At 40.4% G+C, this 20,946-nt stretch overlaps 1 protein-coding gene across 1 annotated transcript in view; it reads right to left on the bottom strand.

Annotated features, from left to right (window-relative positions):
• Positions 1–20,946, bottom strand: part of VWA3B (von Willebrand factor A domain containing 3B) — a 210,124-nt gene that overhangs the window by 35,597 nt on the left and 153,581 nt on the right. The window contains exons 19-21 of the mRNA XM_008699794.2: positions 17,198–17,316; positions 12,247–12,297; positions 6,229–6,433 (exon numbers count right to left, since the gene is read on the bottom strand). Coding sequence (XP_008698016.2) covers positions 6,229–6,433; positions 12,247–12,297; positions 17,198–17,316 — 375 coding nt within the window. The remainder of the gene's footprint in view (positions 1–6,228; positions 6,434–12,246; positions 12,298–17,197; positions 17,317–20,946) is intronic.

Genomic DNA, 20,946 nt, shown 5'->3' with positions numbered 1-20,946 from the left:
CAGTGGTGATTTCCACCATAGCACAGCTTTGATTGGCCAATGATGGTGAAATTTGCAATCATGGCAATAGGAGGGGAGTGAGCAGAGGGAGTTTTCAAGGGGAATTTAAAATTTTAGACTTCAGATTTTTCCTTTCATTATGTCAGGTGAACCAAGCACCTGTCTCTAGGGACACCACAAAACTAGTGGGTTAAGGAAATAGGGTAAGCAATTCTTCAGTCAAGCATGGAATGTGACCACGGTGGGCAGAGCAGGTGGAATGATGGTTCTCCCCTCAGGTTCGATCCTGGGGCCAGCAAAGGAATGTCAGTCAAAGCCTGAGTGGAAAAACCAAGGTACAGGCACCAACATATGCAGCTACTTCTCCCCACATCTGATCCTTACCAACAGAAAAATCACAAAGCTGTCCCAAACTCAGGAACCAGTGGGATGACTACGTATCAGAGAACCAAAGACATCCACACTCCATATCACACCCTGGTGTGGACCAAGTGGACTAAAGTGACCACTGGCCAATCCCTTCTGACTGTGTGCGGGTATTTCTAATTGGATCCCCATTCCTAACAAACTTTGATCACCTTTTGCTACATGTTGTCAATAAACTATAGGGGACCTTAATAAATAACAGATGGTTTCTTGCTCTCCAATTTACAATCACTGATCAACATCTTTGGCTTTTGCTAAAAGAATTTATAATCAGGGGTGCCTGGGTGTCTCAGTTGTTAAGCGTCTGCCTTTGGCTCAGGTCATGATCCCAGGGTCCTGGGATGAAGTCCCGCATCAGGCTCCCTGCTTGGCGGGAAGCCTGCTTCTCCCTCTCCCTCTCCCACTTCCCCTGCTTGTGTTCCCTCTCTCATTGACTCGCTCTGTCAAATAAATAAAATCCTTAAAAAAAATAATTTATAATCAGACTATATTTATATACAAATCAGTAAAAATGACTTTCATCTGTGATGAATTTTCACCCCAGGGTCTCACAAGCCCTTGCAATCTTGAGCTTTGGTCCTAACCGATATTTTTCAAATTAGGAGACAGAGATCTGTTAGTGGGTCATGAAGTCAAACCAGTGGGGCATGGCAGAAATAGAATTAAAGTATCTCATAATACACCATACATGGTGAGGAGAAGTATCATTTTAATAATATACAAAATATCCCATTGCTGAGGGCCATGCCAAAAGTGGAAAGAACTCTGAAGATAAGATGCTAATTATGAGCCCCCCACCACACACAATTTATTACCTGTGGATAACTGTCCTGGGCACGTGGACACTTCCCAGAACAGACAGTGGGGTCTTTGCATACCCTGTGTGGGGACAGGGCAGTGAAAGAAAACCTTAGCCCCTGACCAAGAAGGGGGCAGCAGCGGATGCATCAATATCATTACATACACAAAATTTTTTCTTTCACTCTGGCTCGTGCCTCAAGTTTCTCACCATCTCTTCCTCCTTTCCTTCCCTATGAAGATCTTGAAACCAAATCTTCACTTCCTATACTTAGTTTCTTCAGGTCTACCCACTCCTCTACCCGCTGCAAACTGGCTTCTGCTCCCACAATTCTACTGAAATTATTCTCACTAAGATCACTACTGATCTGCTTGCCAAATCAAATGGCTTGGAGACATCCTTCTGTATGACTTTTCAAAACTCCTCAGTAGAAACTTTAACAATGGATACAGCAATAGTGGGTAAAACCTGTTGAGTGAATTTATTGTTGAGCCCACAGTGCTGCACACTGCCCTAAGCACACAACGTGCATTTTCTTACAACCACTTTTCGGTAGGTGCTTTTTTATTTTAAAGATGAGGAAACTAGGCTTAGGGGGCCTACATAAGGCCACAGAACTAGAAATTTGCAGGTGAGACTATACTCAGGCCTGTGACTCCAGATCCAGGGTTCTGTCCACCTCTCCTTGGGCTCTCACATCACGTACTCTATTCTGAACCCCCTGCTCCTCTAACTTTCCTGTTTTCATCCCTTCCACTGTCTCTTCTCTCAGCACCTCAAATGACCTCCAAATTATCTCCTTAACTCAGACTTCCCTCCTGAGCTCCAAACATGTGGCCTTTCTCACCTGGATACCCCATGGACACCCAAGAATCAAGAAGACCTAAAATGAATTACCTTTCCCTGAAAATATGCTCTTCTTCTTACTGTACCTCTTCCTCTTGTTCATTCTTTCATTTATTCATTCAAAAACTTATGAGTATTCAGTACCAAGCACTAGTCTAGACACTGGGAGTACCTAGAATACAGAGAACCAAGTCCCACCCTCATTCTAGCAGGGAAGACAGATCATAAACAAACACGTACATAATGTCAAGTGAAATGTGTTATGAAGAAAACACAAATGTGGTCAGGGGTTAGAGAATGACAGGGTGTTTAGATGGGCTGGCCAGGGAACATCTGTGTCCCTGAGGAGCAGAAATGACACAGAAGGGTTAACAGTGCCTGCTTCCCCCGGGTCCAAGACAGAAAGTTTTTGGGTATCCTTAGCTTTGCCTTCTGGCTCACCCCACACATTCACTTTCTACCAGCTCATATCTCTTTTCTCTATTTCCTCCTCAGTCTTCTGGCTTAGCTCAGGACTCAAAACTGCTCAACAGTGTTGCACCCAGTTTGGCTCTCTCCCTTCTACACTGGGCCTCATCATGCTGCCAAAATATAAATCTGTTAATGTCTTCCACTTGCTGAAAATCCTTCCCTGGGTTTCCATTTCCAACAGGCACGAGTCCCTGATCCCAGGAGAGAATTCCAAGTCCCGTGCATTCCAGTGCCATCTTCCTTTCCTGTCTTGTCTCCTGCCATATCCCTGGTGAACATGCCATGTTCATCCCACTTCCCTGCCTCTGCATAAGCCGTTTCTTTCACTCGGAACATTTCTCACATCCCAACCCTCAAATCCTACAAATCATTCCACACCAAACTTAACTATCCCCTCTGTAAAGCCTCCCCCAACTCCCCAGTTCACTTTTCCCCATCTTCCAGTTGGTCTGTGGGTGTGCCTCTGTTGTGACATTTCTAATTCTCTGCTAGAAGGATCTGGGTTTCATGCATTCAATAACTATTTGTCTAGTGTCCACTGTGTGCCAGGTGCCATTCTCAGGGCTGCAGATACAGCTACAAATAAAGTCGAACGAGGTCTCAGCTCTCGTGGAGGTTACATTCTATTGCAGTAGATCTTCACTAGGCTGGGCCCATGTCTTCAATGCAGTTAACAGAGCCCATTTTGTGTCCAATGTATATTATCCCCTTGGGAGACCCCAAGTAGAGAGAAAAGAATGAGACAGGCTTTTCACTGCCTCTCGCCTGTGCCAGGCACAGGATCTGACCTGTGATAGGACGTGAACAAGTATTTTTGGATAAAAAAAAAATGATGGAAAGTATTTTTATTCCCACTTTGTGGGTAAGAGAATTAAAAAATTGAACAATTAATCCATATCTCATGAGCAATGAACATTTGATTTCCAGGATTCCAGACAAATCCAAGTAGAACACACTGTCTTTACTCTGAATCACTAGAGGCTTCTTTTTACTCCATCAGCAACACTTCCCATTTTTAAATGCAATATAAAGTATAGAAAAAAATAATGCTAACAGAGTCTGCCGTTAGGCACCGTCTCCACAGTTCAGTGTGGGCAAGTCCATCATCTGGGACTCATACTGGTCCTTCTCCCTGACTAGAATGAGGGTGGAGTGTGCCTGGTTGTGTGTTTAGGTACTTTAAGTGCCTAGAATAGTGCTTGGCACCTCATGGGAACTCATAAATATGTCAATGAAAAAAATGAAACAACAAAGAAGAGGCATGATGAAAAGAAGAGCAGATTTTCAGAGACAGGGAGTTAATTCACTTGTCTTCTTGATTCTTGGGTGCCCACAGGGCATCCAGTGAGGGGGGCCAACAGATAGCCATGTATTTGGAGGCATCAGATGGTGCCTCTCAAGGGAATACTGAACAATTCTTTGGGGGAAGTCACTTTGTTTGAATAACATTAATAGCCATAAGAGGTTTTGTGATAAAATTTTTGCATTCTGTAGAAAAGACAGCTTTCTACAATGGAGGGGGAAAGTGTGATTTGTAAGAAAAAATAAAATTAAAGAAAAACAAAACAAAACAAAACAGAACCAAAGCATCCAGGGCAGCAAATACAGACTGTAAAATCAAGCAAAGCCAATATTACTTAGCAAAGACTGAAACCAAAAAGGATGAATCTCAAAGGTCAGTTCTTTGGGTATATTTTTAGTGAATATATACTGAATATACCAAAATTACACAGAATTCAGTAATACTTCAAATGATCTATTCCAGCTCTATACACACTCACACACAGTCAGAAAAAGGGTGTTATATTGGCGATAAGTATTTACAGCGCAAAATATTCATGCCCTTTGAACCAAGGATCCCACTCCTAAGAATTTGTCCTAACAAAATAAACCAAATACACCATAGAAGTCATTAATACATGTAAAAGAGAAGAAAACTGAAAAAATATCCCAAATATCTAACATTCAGTGAAGAATTAAATAAATCAGGGTATAATACACACCATGAAATATTATATAACCACCAAAAAAATCTGAAGATTCAGAAAAAACTGAGAAAGTGTATGAGATAGTGCCAAATAAAAAAGCAGAACATGACATTTTTCTAAAGAAGACATACAAATGGCCAACAGACACTTAAAGGTATGCTCAATATCACTAGTCATAAGGGAAATGCAAACTAAAACCACAAGGAGACATCATCTCACACCAGTGAGAACGGCTAGAATCAAAAAGACATGAAATAACAAGTGTTAGCAAGAGTGTGGAGAAAAAGGATTTCTCGTGAACTGTTAGTGGGAATGTAAATTGATGCAGCTACTATAGAAAGCAGTGTGGAGGTTCCTCAAATCATTAAAAATAGAATTACCGTAGGATCTTTACCCAGAGAAAACGAAAACACTCATTCAAAAAGATACACGCACCTCTACGTTTATCGCAGTATTACTTACAATAGCCAAGATTCAGAAGCAACCCGAGTGTCCATTGATAGATGAATGGATAAAGAAGATGTGGTGTATATATATATATATATTATATACACATACACATATACATACAGTGGAATATTACTCAGCCATAAAAAAGAACGAGATCTTGCCATCTGTGACAACATGGATGGACCGAGAGGGTACTATGCTAAGTGAAATAAGTCAGACAAAGAAAGACAAATATCGTATGATTTTACTTGTATGTGGAATCTAAAAAACAACAAATGAACAAACAAAAAGAAGCAGAAACAGACCAATAAATACAGAGAACAAACTGGTGGTGGCCAGAGGGAAGGGGATGGGTAGAGTGGGTGAAGGGGAGTGGGAGGTACAGGCTTCCAGTTAGGGACTGAATGAGTCCTGGGGATAAAACTTACAGCACAGGGAATACATTGTATTGTAGTGTACTGTAATGGCCCTGTAATAGTGTTGTGTGGTGGTAGACAGTAGCTACACGGTGCTGAGCACAGCAGAACGTATTAAATTGCCAAAGCACCATGTTGGTACTTGAAGCTTATGTAACATCATGTATCGTCTATACTGCAATTAAAGAAAAAAGCAGAATATGAAATGATTATGGAGACTCTGCTTCTATGTAAAAAATTTACTCAAGGAGGGAAAGAAAGCTAAAAGTAAGTGATACAAAGTGGTAATAATAATGCAGTCAGATTATAAGATATTTTTTCTTTTTGAAAACTATCTTCTATTAATAATAATTTCTAACACTTATGGGGGGACTTTTCAATATGAAGTACTTTAAAAAGTCATTTTACTTTCAAAATAACCCTATGAGGCAGATATTAGTAATATTCCTATTTTACAGTTAAAAAAAAAAACCCTTAGATTTAGAGAGAGAGAATAACTGGCCAGGATAACACAGGGATTAGGTGGCAGATCTGAGGCTAGACCCTGTCTGGCTCATATCAAATTTCGGGCCTTTGATCACTACATTATACTTCTGTTTAACTTTGCTTTTTAATTAAAAGTGTATTGTTTAAAAAAGAAGGCCATACTAAAACCAAATGGCATTTCCTTTCTGTTGAAAAGAAGTCCTGACACTTTAACTGGGTTGGTTCTAACTCTTCTAGAAATCAGTGTGGAAGGGGGTAGAAGAGGACGAAGGAAGGCCAGTGCAGGGATGGCAATGACTTAGGACAGGAAGGAGGGAGGACATATAGATACCTCCATGGCACCCACCTCTCCTTGTGACGTGCTCAGGTGATTCTCCTTCTTGGCAGCCTCCTGGAGCTCCATGGCCTGTTGGATGTACATTTTCCCAGCTAGGATTTCATTTTCCAGCATTGACAGCTCCTTCAACGAAATAGGCCAATTCAACCGTTCTAATGCCCTGTTTAAAGCTGCCTTGTTTTCCAAGTACCGCATGGGCTTATATGCATCTAACCTAAAAAGAAAAAAAGGAGGACAAAAAACAAAGAAAGTGATCTTAATAGAAAACATATGGAAAGACGATTTTTCAGTAAAACCTCCCCTGAGAACCATCTCTCAGACAGATGTCAGGTATCAGTTGACAGAATCACAGGCATACCCTCTTGTCCATCAGGACTGTGGTAGCTTGTGTGAGTTAAAAATAACCATCTCTGTGAATTATGGTAGACATTCTTCCCTATTACCTAATTTGATTATCTGATTTTGAAGAAGTTCAATATACATAGCTTTTTTTTTTTTTTCAATTTTTTGGCATATTTGGAACCCATTCCTTTCTCCCTAGGCCTAACATTTGACAGGAACAAAAATGAGCTTCAAAGAGATCTCACACCCTATGCGTAGCAGTAACTCTGGGAAACAGAGCAAAGCAAAGGGAGGGGAAGCAAATCAAAAGCCAAATATTTGCCTCAGTGCCGTAATTCTTCTACCAGCTCATTCTAGCTATTTTGATCTCCTCTCCTCCTTTTAAAAGCCTAAATAGGCCTAAACTTTCTGGGTTCATTGTTTTGGTACACAAAGAACTGATGACAAGTTTCTATGAGCTGATGAACCCAGGCTATGAGACTCCAGTGGAAGCCAGTGTCCTGTGATGGCCCAGGTCCTGGATACTTCCAGTCCAGCTACTGCTACATCAGACACTCCTGGAGGGGGAGAGAAAGAAAGGGAAGAAGAGGGAGAGAGGCGGGGGGGGGGGGGGGGGGGGGGGTAGGAGGAAGAAAGAGAGAGAGGAAGGGAGAGAGAAGAGGGCATTTCATAATTATTCTCTTACTGATGAAAGGGTCACTTCCTTTAGATTTAGGGTGTTGGAAGAATACAGTGCAAACCCAGCACAACCACAGGACTCAATCCACAAGAACACCTGTCAGATAACAGCAAAAATTCTTACTAAAAAATCCAAATTGGAGTGATGTCAGCAAGATGGTGGACTAAGAAACCCCAGGCTCCCATTCCTCCCTAGGAGATACTGACTCATCAATATTTGGACCAAATTCCCTTTGTGAGAATTCCTGAAACCAGTGAAGAGGTCACAGCACTCCAGATGAACACAAAGCCAAGACGAATAGTGGATTAAAGTGGATAGAAAAGGCTGTTGCATTTTGCCTGGCCTAGGCCCCCTGCTTCCCTGGCATAGTGCAGTGCGGTTAGGAGAAAATTCCCAGGTCTTGGCTTCCCCCTCAGAAGGGAAAGAAAAGAGGAACATGCATCCAACATTCTGGCTTTTGGGGGGGCTTCCCAAGAGACTGGTTTCCATCTCACGTGATTCAGAGCACTGATGGGAATGGTGATATACTCTGAATACCATCTTAGGGGTAGCTAATAAAAAGGGGAGTTCCATGGCTTTGTTACAGCACCAGAGACACTGCAATATCAAAACAAGACACTAGAGGGAGCAAGAGATTATGGGCTCCTGAGAGAAAGGGGTACACCTCTTTTTAAATGAAAAATTACACACACAAGCCTAGAGAAGGCACACCCCAGAAAAGGTCTGAAAGATCCCCAGAGTCTCTAGCCCAGATGATTGGTGAAGATCGTTCCCTGTAAGAAGCTAGTCTATAAAGACTGGTAGACATACCAGTTTTTTTCAAATACTCAGATCTCTACTAAAGATTCTAAGGTATATAGAAAAACAGGGAAAGGTGGCCCAATCAAAAGAACAAAATAGTCTCCAGAAATCTCTCCTAAAGAAATGAGAAATCTCTGAGCGACCTGACAAATAACTCAAAATAACTGTCCTAAGGATGTTCAGTGACCTCAAAGAGAACACAGCCAACTACATAAAATCAGGAAAATGTTGCATGAACAAAACTGAATATCAATAAAAATACAGAAACTATAAAAAAAGAACCAAAAAACTTCCAGATCTGAAGACTATAATAACTATGAAATGAAAAATTCACTAGAGAGGTTTAAAAGCAGACTTGATCAAGCAGAGGAAAAATCAGCAAATTATTACTACTTTAAGTCATAAATTGTTATAAGAGACAAAGGAGGACATCATATAATGATAAAAGGGTCAATCCACCAGGAACATATGACAATTATAAATATATATGCACCCAATGTCAGAGCTCCCAAATATATGACACAAACATTGACAGAAATGAAGGGAGAAATAATAAAAGTAGATTTCAATCCCAATTTTCAATGATTGGTAGAACCACCAGATAGCTGGTCAATAAGGAAAGAGTACTTGAACAAAACCATAGGCTAATTGGACCTAACAGATATATACAGAACTCACCACCAGCCAACAGCAGGATACATATTCCTTGTATGTACACATGAAACATTCCCTGGGAGAGACCACATGTTAGGCTATAAAACAAGTGTTGAAAGTTTTCAAAATTGAAATCATTAAAAAAAAAATCTTCTCTAATCACAAAGGGACAAAATTAGAAATCAAGAGCCAACGGAAAGCTGGTAAAATCCAGAAATACATGGAAATTAAACACCACACTCTTAAACAACCAACAGGTCAAAGAAGAAATCACAAGGGAGATTAGAAAATTGGGATATATGAAAACGAGAAAACAAAATAACAAAATGTATGAAATACTGTAAAAGCAGTACTAAGAAAAAAATTTATTGTGCTAAACGGTTACATCAAAAAAGAAGAAATATCTCAAATCAACAACCTAACCTTACATCTGAAGGAAGTGGAAAAAGGAAGAACTAAATCGGAAGTTAGTAGAAGGAAGGAAATAATTAAGATTAGAGCAGAAATAAGTAAAATACAGTACAGAAAAATGAAAGAAAAAAATCAGTGAAACTAATAATTTACTTTTGGAAAGAACTACAAAACTGATAAATGCCCAGCTGGATTAACTGTAAAAGAGAGAAGACTCACATAACCAGAATCAGAAAAGGGGGGCACTATAACTAATGTCGCAGAAATAAAAGAGATTATGAGAGACTACTATGATCAGTTATACATCAACGAATTGGATAACCTAGAAGAATGGATCCATTCCTAGAAACATATACTCAGCTAAGACTGAATCGTGAAGAAATAAAAAAATCTGAACAGACCTATTCCTAGAAAGGAGATTGAATCAGTGAGCAAATACCTTCCAACAGATATAAGCCTAGCACCAAATGGCTTCGTGGGAGAATTCTACCAAGTATTTAAAGAATTAACACCAATCCTCCTCGAATACTTCCAAAAATTGCAGAGGAGGGTACATTTCCAGATTCATTCTATGAAGCCAGCATTTCCCCATACCAATACCAGACAAAAATACTACAAGAAAAGAAAACTACAGACCAATATCCCTTATGAACATTGATGCAAAAATCCTCAACAACATACTAGCAAACCAAATTTAACAGCACATTAAAAGGATTATACACCATTAAAAGTGAGATTTACTGCTAGAATTCAAGGATGGTTCAACATACAAAAATCAATGTGCTATATCACATTAACAGAATGAAGGAAGAAAAAACCCTCTTGGTCATTTCAAATGATGCAGGAAAATCATTTCACAAAATTCAACACGCTTTCATGGGGGAAAAAAAAAAGACACTCAACAAACCAGAAATAGAAGGAAACTACCTCAACACAAGAAAGGCCTCATATGAAAGGCCCACAGCTGGTATCATCCTCAACAGTGAAAAACTGGAAGCTTTTCCTCTCAGATAAGGAACAAGGCAAGGATGTCCACTCTCACTCTTTTTATTCGGCAAAGTACCGAAAGTCCTATCCAGAGAAATTGGCAAGAGAAAGAAATAAATACATCCAAACTAGAAAGAAGTAAAATTACATCTGTTCACATATGGCATGATTTTATATGTAGAAAACCCTAAAGATTCCATAAAAATACTGTTAGAACTAATAAATAAATTCAACAAAGTAGCAAGATGAAATATCAACACAGAAAAATCAGTTGCAATTCTATACACTAGTAATGCACAATCCAAAAAGGAAATTAGGACATCAATCCCCTTTACAATAGCATCAAGGAGAATAAAGTACTTAGGAATAAACTTAACCAAGGATGTAAAAGACTTGCATACTGTAAACTATAAAACGTTGCTATAAAAAAAATTAAAAAGATACAAAAATAAATGAGAAAGACAACCTGTGTTCATGGATTAGAAGAGTTAATATTGTTAAAATATCCACAGTATCCAAAGTAATCTACAAATTCAAAGCAATCCCTGTCAAAATCTCAATGGCATGCTTTGCAGAAATAGAAAAAATCATCCTAATTTATGAAATCTCAAGGGACTCCAAATAGCCAAAACAATGTTGAAAAGAACAAAGTTGGAGGCCTCACATTTCCTGATTCCAGATCATATTACACAAACCTACAATAATCAAAAGGCTGTGGCACTGACATAGAGACAAACACGATCAGTGAAAGAGAATAAAGGGCTCAGAAATAAACTTCCATGTATATATATGGTCAAATGATCTTCATCAAAGGTGTCAAGACCTCGCCGTGGAGGAAAGAACAGTCTCTTCAATAAATGGTTCTGGGAAAACTGTATACCCACAAGCAAAAGAATGAAGTTGGACCCTTAACTTATACCATATATAAAAATTCACTCAAAACAAAATAGATTAAAGACCTTAACAAAAGACCAAAAACTGTAAGACTCCTAGAAGAAAATATAGCGAGAAAGCTTCATGACATTGGATTTGGTGATGCTTTCTTGGATATGACACCAGAAACACAGACACAAATGCAAACATAGACAAATGGGACTACATCAAACTTAAAAACAATGCATCAAAGGAAACTATCAAGAGAGTGTAAAGGCAACCTTTAGAGTGAGAGAAAGGTCCTGAAAAATCATCTATCTGATAAGTGGTTAAAATCCAGAATATATAAAGAACTCCTATATCTCAACAACAACAACAACAAAATAACCCAATTAAAAAATGAGTAAAGAACTTGAATAAACATTTCTCCAAAGAATATATATCTATGGCCAACAAGCATGGGAAAGGGTGTTTAACATTACTGATCATTAAGAAAAATGCAAATAAAACCACAAAGAGATATCATTTCATACCCACCAGGCTACCAGGATGGCTTTAGTTATTTAAAAAAAAAAAAAAAGTAAAATAAAATAAAAATAAAAATAAAATAAAGTAACAAGTGTTGGCTAGTATGTTGTTGGTAGGAATGTAAAATGGTGCAGTTGCTGTGAAAAAGTCTGGTGGTTCCTCAAAAAGTTAAACATAGAATTACTCTGTGGCTCAGCAAATCCACACCTAGATATGTTCCCAAGAGAAATGAAAACATATGTCCACACAGAAACTTCTACAGGAATGTATATGGCAGCATTGTTCTCAATAGCCCCAAGGTGGAAACAACCCAAATAGCCACCAAAGGAAGAGTGGATAAACAAGCTGGTGTCTACATACAATGGATCCCCACTGAGGCATAAAAAGGACACTAAGTATGCTACAATCTGGAAACATTAAGTTTTTACAAAAAAGAAGTAAAAGAAACCAGACACAAAGTGTCACATATTGTATGATTCCTTTCAAATGATATATCCAGAAGTGAAAATACACAGAGACAAAGAGCAGACTAGTGGTTACCAGAGGGGAAGAGAGGTGTGGGGAAGGATTACTTAATGGGTACGAGGTGTTTTTCCTAAGGTGACAAAGTTTTGAAATTAGAGGGAGGTGGTGGTTTGCACAACATTTTGAATAAATACCATAGAACTGTACACTTTAAAACAGTTAACTGCAGGTTATGTGAATTTCACCAAGATTTAAAAAAAAAAAAAAGTGAAGAGAAACTGGCTTACTTTTCTTTTTCCTCTTGAGATAATGCTCGCCAAACAATTTTATTCAAGCGCCTGTTTAAAAAAAACACACAATAATTATTTAGTAGCAGTAATTCATTTCATAGCAAAAGGCTGAAATCAGGCTCAGAAGGGCACTGCGGGCAGAGCCCAAGACCCGGGACACCTGCCCTGGACCACGTCACTGCTGTTTGCTTAAAGAGATTAGATGTGAGTATCTGCCTCCCTCGGCATCACAGCAGAAACCTCATGGCTTTGTAGCAATCATGTTAAATATTAAAGGAGGAAACAGCTCTCAGCTCAATCAGGTAAAACCCAGACTAAGACATGGCAGTAAACAAAATGGTTGCCATTTTCTCTGCATGAAGTCTCTAAACACCCACTGATTTTTTTCCTATGGAAAAGTATAACTGTGCCCTAAGTTTAACTTCTATAGACATTCTTCTAGACCTGGATTTTCTGAGCAAAAGGGGTTAAGAGAGTCATAAATAATAGGATCAGGACACATTTTAGAGATCAACCAGCCTGACCTGCTTGTTTTCCAAACAAGGTCACTGAGCGGGGCAAGCAGATGAAGTGCTTTGCTCAGTCATCACAGCTTGGTGATGGTGGCAGTGCTGAAGCTTTCTGAAGCTCATCACTGAGCATGTTTGTGGAGAGAGGAAAGGAGGCTGAAGCCAGTGGTTTCTATGGGGTCGTCTTGGCTCCTTTTCTTGTTAGGAATCAGTGTCGCTTCTTTTGGAGGTGCTGGCCCCATTCTGTTCCCCCGTTCTGTACTACTGCATCATTACCCAAAGCAGGCTTCCTGGAGTGCAGGGCACAGAACACTGGTTCCAGGGGGCTGGGAGCTGGGGTTCCACGGAAAACAAAACAAAACAAAAACCAAGCTTCAATAACGTGAGGTTGGAGAATACTGCCCCTCTCCAGGAGGCATTCTCTAACTACTGGACCCAGCATCAGCGGCACAGGGCTCTGAGAACACTTTGGGTGGTGTTACCCTGCCTGACTTCCCTTCCTGCGCCTGGTGAGACCGTGGGAAGGGGGTCTGGCACCCAGTGAAGAACGTAGACTCTGGAGCCAGACTGCCTGGGTCCAAAGCTCAGTTGGCTTCTCCTCTTATTAGCTGTGAGACTTTGGGCCAGCAGCCAGCTTCTCTGTAGAATGTGGATAATAATGGTACCTCCCTCCTAGAGTTGCCATGAGGGATCGACGAGCCAGTGTGTACCCAGCACACAGAACCTGTCTGACATGGGTAAATGTTCTGTACGTGACACAAAGGATCGGGAAGCAGGCAATGAGCCAGCTTAGTGCTTCGGTCTCACCCGGATGCTTTGAGTTCCTTGGGGCCTATTTGGAAATTGGGTTTTTTTTTGTTTTTGTTTTTTTTTTAATTCTGTGGTTCATGTATCGATAAGCAGGGCTTCTAAGACTTGTTTAAAGGATTCATAGGACGCATTTTTGGCTTGTGTGTATATGTTTCTCTGAAAACAAAAACAAAAATACAACTTCATTTAAAAATCCCCTTAAAACTAAACCTTGAAAGTGGAGGCAGTATAGTAGGGAGGCTGGGAGTGAGGACAAGGGCTTTGGAGCCACATGGCTCTGGGTTCAAATCTCAGTGCCTCTACTTTGCTGCTGTGTGATCCTGTGTTACATAACTTTTTGAAACTCTGTTTTCTTATCACTGAAACAAGGATAACACCACCTACCTTGGTGCTGGGAGGACTGAGATGTACATATAAAGTGACCAGAAATAACTCAGTGTTTACTCCCTCCAGGTTCTGGAGATGGGCGAGGTTGGGTAACTGAGAAGCCCTTAGCAAATGTGGGTCCAATATGCTAGCACACACCGCTAATTTTAATTCAATCCTTGAGAAAATACTTTTCTAAGAGCACACTTACATAACCTCTGTCATTCCCCCTATTTTCTATCTATACTGAAATACTTCAAAGCATAAGGGCAGAACAAGTGCGGTGGGTGTGAACTGAGGGCAGCTGAGAGTGTCAATCCTGGCTCCACTGACCGGCCAGGTGACGGTGGGAAAGCCACGAAGGGTGTGGGATGAGGGCCGTCCCTGTGGGATGCCGAGAGGGTATGGGTCATGAGGCTGGCCCACCCCTTGGTTCAGGGATTTTACTAACCATAGTTGGCCTCTTCTTTTTGTTTTAGGAGAATGAAATTTGCTTGAGGGGTTGCCTTCATGAGCTCTCCATACCTCTAGTTGACAAATCTACTTGTGCCGAGAATTACCAGAATTTGCAAAGCAACTTGTAACTAACGATGCTTCAGAAATCTAAACAGCAGGCAGAGCATTTCGGAAATCATAGGCAGAGGTTACTAAGGATGGCCCCATAGCCACGTTAGAACTGATGCTTCTCCTGGGGGCTACAACCTTGATCTTACCCTCAAAATTAAAATAAGCTTCAGAAAAATGACCTCAGAAGCCAGCCGGCTCTGGCAACCCTCACTCAAAGTTCATACTCAGACACACAAAGCCAAAATTGCTATCTCAATTCACACAGTATTGAAACAGAAGGACTCCCACACACAGCCAGTAAGTGTGACCAACATAGCTAGTTTATGTCACTATTTTGGCCAAAGGGCTGTGAGCTTCCCAATTGTCTGGTCATCGTTAACCATATAAATTCAGGCTTATATCTGCCTTACTTGTGATGGGAAACTCCTTAGAAATGTTATACTGGGGATGGAGCGGGAGTAAACTGAGTTTCATTAATTACTTTTCATAGTGTGTATATCTTCAGAAAGGTGGAGCAAGATGGAGAAGGGAATTACGATTTATGCCGACAAAATCCTTATATACTGCTGAATGCAAAAGACCAGGAAGTTTTGTTCTGTATAATACTGTTAATATTATTGAATAATAATACTAAATATTGATTTAATATAAATATCACAATATATATTAATTCAATGATATTGAATTTTAAATAATATTAATCATGTTAAAATTAATGTTACTATTAATAATAGCAACATGCATTTCTCTAGGGGTCCCAAAAGGCTTTTCCAGATTCACCTGTTGGAAGTAAGAAGTGGGCCAAATCACTTACTATGTCTGTATTTTAGTTTTGCTATTAGGGAAGGAGGGATCCCTGTCTTTGGAAAGGGAGAAGGTTAATGTGGGGGGAAGAGCTGTGTGACCATTATACTCTATGTACTTATGGTTATTTTAGGAGCAGCAGATTCAGGGAATGAAAGGGGTAGGTAATTAACATTAATTGTTCTTTATCTATAATTTACATAACCCTCATAACTGCCTTTGAGATAGATTTTGTAAATAAGGAATCTGAACCTTGCAACTGTTACGTGACCTGCAAAGTAGATGTCAGAGTTAAAAATGAAACCCAGGATTGGGACCTCAAAGCCCTAGCTTGTGGCCCTGCACCAGGCTTTCACAAACCAGGTAATTCTAGAACTCAAATATTTGACTGAGTCAAGCAAATTCAATTATAATATGAATGATATACTTTGAATAACTGAATTTGATGAATTTTAATAACTACATGTGAATTAGATCAGATTCAAATTAAATTCCAATAGTCAAATACAAACATAGCAACGCCTGCTAGGGAGAGGAGACAAGGGAGAGAGCAAGGCTGCCAAGCTCCAGCCCTTGGAAGCTGATGTCCCTGCAGGGGAGAGACAGGCCTGTGCAGAAGCTGTGAGCCCTCTGAGGGCCACAGGCAGGGTGGGTGGTGGAGTGACTGGAGAAAGGCCTTTTTGAGGAGGGCCACTGGAGCTGAGGCAAGACAGGAATGAAAGAGGACAGCTGGAGGACAGGAAGAGGGGCAGCATTGCTGGGAGGCACAGGAAGGCCTGCCTGGCGCAGACAGAGAGACAGAGCAGAGGGGCAGTCTCCGTGCGCGGATGGGGGGAAACCTACAGAGCAAAACCTCAGGTCCACAGACAAGAGTGAGCCTTGGCATAGTTCACTATGTCTGCAAGAGAAAGGAAGGGCAGACAAGGACTCAGAGAAGTCCTGAGGAGCCTGGAGGCAGCTGAAGGAGCTCATGTAAGCCTCCATTCTTAGGTGAGGGCCAGAGAAGGCTCCGCTGAAAGGAGATTTACAGAGGCCTGTGATGGCCACTGTGGGGAAAGGCCAGCCTCTGGTCCGGACTGTGCACCCCACGTGGCATGAGTCAGGCTCTGTTCTTCTTTCAAACATGCACTAGACACACTGCAAAATGATAACAGACCAGCATATGCTGCCTAGGACACATCGTTAACGTTCGTGTACTTCATTTCACTCCTCCCACCCACCTGGTGGTAGGTGAAAACCCAGTTACACAGCTTCCAGAACCAAGGAAACGCTTGCCCGGAAAAGCAGCGCATGCTGCAAGTTTAAGTGCTAGGCACAGAGGCTTAATAAAGTGCCGGGAGTGGGGCGGGGAGGGGAACACAGAGCTAGGCCAAGGGTGCGACCAGGCTTCTGCCCTTGTGAAAAGAGACCCCCGTCTCAGCACTAACACAGTGACTAAGAGTATAACTTTCACTGGAGCCAACTTGATCATCCTCCTGATCTTGGGAAAAATGGCTTATGTAGTAAGAGACCCTTATATTGTCTCCATCATCTCATTATTGTGGAGTTTCATTAGTCACTCTACAAAATCTTAGGTGCTGAAATGATCGAATTCACTCTGCTTGAGGGAAAGCCTTAAGGATCTCAGGGAAACATGAGATTTCCGTAGATTCTGGAGAGGGAAGACGGTTCCTTTAAAATTCTGTCGGACTTCCTCACATCGCGTACTTCATGCAGGGCCTGGCACAGAGGAAGCCCCTCTGTTTGTGGCTGTTACTGCTGATACTCCTTCTGGCCAATCACTAAGTAGCTGCTCCAGGTAAAGGGGGAAAAAAAAATCTAAGCTAAAACAAGAGAAAACAAGCCCAAACAAATTCCACAGCCAGTTAAGAGCAGCCAGGAATAATACTCACTTTTCATAGCTCTTAATGGCCTGTTCCACTTTTTGCTTGTAGATATTGAGCTTGACTCCTTGGGGATTAATTAATGTCATCTTGTTGGTGTCGCTGCACACGTGTGCCAGAGGGAACACCTACACAGTGAAACCGAAGGAAGGTGTCATTTGATAGGTTAACATGTGCGTTGAAAATGGATCTACAGAGCCATACAGCATGTTTTTCTGACTATAAAACCGATGTAACTACAGAAAAATGAGAGAATACAGATAATCACAAAGAAAAAAAACAAGAATCCGAGATATCATTGCTAATCTTTTTCTTCCAATTTTAAAACTACGTGGTGTTTAAATTGCCACCATGCACACACACAAAACAACAGCTTCAGGAAACTCTAGTCAGAATCAAGTATCATCTTCATAAGCCCCTGTCAAATTGATGGGAGCGGGCAATTTTTAAGTAAAAGGATCGCCTCATTGCTACTCTGTAAATTACTACTTGGGTTAAACATTCTCCTCATACGTTTATTTCACATTTTATTTTCTCTTCAAAATATCTGATTATATTTAACATCTTTGGACTATTTTATTTTCCTTGTCAATTTGTAAGAGATTCTTATAAATGTCCAACAAAGAAGCCTCAGTGATCACATTCTGTAAGAACAGCAGACTACCAGAAAGAGAGGGCTCTTTTTTTAGTCTTTCTGTTTGCACCTGGTGCTTATTTTTGGCCTATGATTCCATGCCATCTTCTTAATGCCTATAATATTATATACTTACCTCTTTGCACGTTACCTCTCTCTCCCTGGTAGAATGTAAGCTCCATCAGAGCATTCCCATTACCTAGAACATTGGCTGTGCCCTCAACAAATATTTGTTGGTAAATGAATAAACACATATTCATAAAAAAGTATACTCCATATCTTAATAGTTAAACAAAAAAGAAAAGCCTAACTAACAGAATGCCAAGCTATAATATTGCTTCAAAATTATATAAGAGTCCAACCATAAGCAGCATGTAGGCATTTTGAAAATGTGGAGAATTGCTTTTGAAAAGTAAATTTTTACTTTCAATCGAGATGATATAGGTCATGCTTTTATCTTCCCTCTTATATGCAAAATTATACAAAAATTGTATTGTTGTTGCTTAAGAAAAAAAATTCAGAGAACGGAAAGGGGGAAGGAAAGAAAAAAGGTCAGATGCATGGCCGATAAATTTCTAGATAGAAAAGTTGAATGGAACTGGGAACAAGTGAGCAGGGCTGAAGTTGTGGACTTGCTGACTCTGTGTCTAAGGACAGCAGGGGCGTGGGAGCACAACTCCCGGAGAGCAAGTGGGACTATGAGTGTTTGTGAGCTGAGGGCCCCAGTCAGGCTCAGGGCCTGAAGCCAGTGCTGGTCTGAGGGTCTCTCACCCCTAGCAGAAGGTTCTGCCAAGTGAGAGAGGACACCAATGTAGCCTCACCACCAAGAACTATACCAAGCCACCCTCTGAATCTATCACATTCCAGTACCACCGAGGAGCAAGAGAGCTCTAAATGTCAGTGAGGGGGGACACAGGGGGATGGATTTAGACAACCGCAAAAACAGAAGGAGAAAGAAAAATACAGATTAAAAAAATCCTGTTAATCTATACTAAAATTACAAAATATACAATGGAAAAAATGCAAAAATGACGGCTGAGAAAATCAACAATGAGAATGTCAATTCACTTGAGAAGAAATTAATCTTATGAGCCATCTAACAGCGATTAACAGTAATTATAATTAAAATTAATTATGATTAGGTTGTTCAAAGAAGTAACAGTTATGTAAAAGTACAAAAACATACAGAAGTGCCATAAGAAGAAATGGACAGGAAAAAGAGCACTTTAAGTAATAAAACCTATCTTGGAAGAAAAGGACATTGAAATGGATGGTTACGTATATTAATTTTGTAATTTAAATATCAAGACCAAAACAAACAAGAAAATAGGCAAAGATTCAGAAAACTTCAGAGAAAGAAATGAAGAGGCTGTGAAATTGAACCTCACGACTTGTCAGACACAGGGGTTCAGCATGTGGCTTCTGGAGCAACCTTTGTCAAAGGGAAGGGGCCAGAACAGTAGGTTAAAAGGTGAGTCGACTGGGCTTTGAACACTGAATGAAGCTTGCCATAATGGGGGGAAAAAAAAACAACCACAACTCTCAAAATAGAGCTACATATTACAAAAACTTTCAGAGGAAAAAGAAATCAATCTCTACAAAATCAAAGACCTTTACATTTTTATCACCCCTGGAAAAAATACCTCCTTAGAAGTCTATAAATAGCTCTCCAAGTTTGCCAACATATGGCCCAAATGCAAATCAACACCATAAAGTATTTAGCAAGATGATAACATTTATATTAATGTTCTACTTCCCTCTTTTGTGGTTTTGGATCTCACGCCTTGCATGGCCATCATGTACTTCAGTGTGGTAGCAGTTCAAATTTGCCTCTGTGCACCCTCTCTCATTCCTTTCTGCATGCAGATTTAGGGAAAGACAAAGTCATACTCCACACCTTCAGTCTGTGGTCTTAGTTTTTACAACATGGTGGTCACATAGAGGTCCCATAGGATATTCTCTTTATGATGTCAAATGTAGTGTGACTATGAGGTCGTAAGGGGCATTCTGATAGGACGTGAGGGATCAGAACCATGGCCGCCCAGCTTCTGCAAGGAAGTATGTGGGGAGAAGGGTGCAGTTAATGAAGAAACAGCTCTGTTTGAAAGGGAATAAAACCTGATCATATCTCCTTTGAAAATGATTTACTTATTACCTCTCATACTGAAAATCAAGAGACCCTCTTGGACAATATTTGACAACAAAAAAAAGAGCCTCAAGCTACTACCTACTTCAATTCTCTTGAGATTAACCTGAAAGAAGCCTTACCAAATTGATATTAATAATCACACTCTCTGGAAAAGATTTCAACTATGAGAAAGAGTGGGAAGGGGAGAGAGAGAGGAAGGGGGGAATGAGGGAGAGAGAGAGACAGCAAGAAAGAGAGAGAGAAAGGGAGTCATCGACCACAAAGAAAGAAGACATTGCTAGAATTCATGGACAGCTAATTTGGCTTGATTCTGTTAGGATTTTTCCCACTGTTCCCACCAACAATGTAAGAGGGATGCCCTTTCTCCACATCCTCTCCAACATTTGTTGTTTCCTGCCTTGTCAATTTTTGCCATTCCAACTGGCATAAGGTGGTATCTCAATGTGGTTTTGGTTTGAATTTCCCTGATGGCTAATGATTTTGAACATTTTTTCATGTGTCTCTTAGCCATTTGTATGTCATCATTGGAAAAGTGTCTGCTCATATCTTCTGCCCATTCTTTGATTTATTTGTTTCTCGTGTATTGAGTTTGAGAAGGTCTTTGTAGATCTTGGATACCAGTCTTTCATCTGTAGTGTCATTTGCAAATATCTTCTCCCATTCCGTGGGCTGCCTCTTAGTTTTTTTGACTGTTTCCTTGGCTGTGCAGAAGGTTTTTATCTTGATGAAGTCCCACAAGTTCATTTTTTCTTTTGTTTCTCTTGCCTTTGGAGATGTGTCATGAAAAAGGTTGCTTTGGCCGATGTCGTAGAGGTTGCTGCCTATGTTCTCTAGGATTTTGATGGATTCCTGTCTCACATCGAGGTCTTTCATCCATTTGGAGTTTATCTTTGTGTATGGTGTGAGAGAGTGGTCAAGTTTCATTCTTTTGCATGTAGCTCTCCAATTTTCACAGCACCATTTATTGAAGAGACT

Source organism: Ursus maritimus, unplaced genomic scaffold (genome assembly GCF_017311325.1).
Source record: "Ursus maritimus isolate PB19 unplaced genomic scaffold, ASM1731132v1 scaffold_6, whole genome shotgun sequence".
Taxonomy (NCBI): Eukaryota; Metazoa; Chordata; class Mammalia; order Carnivora; family Ursidae; genus Ursus; species Ursus maritimus.
This window is presented reverse-complemented; position numbering and strand designations above follow the sequence as displayed.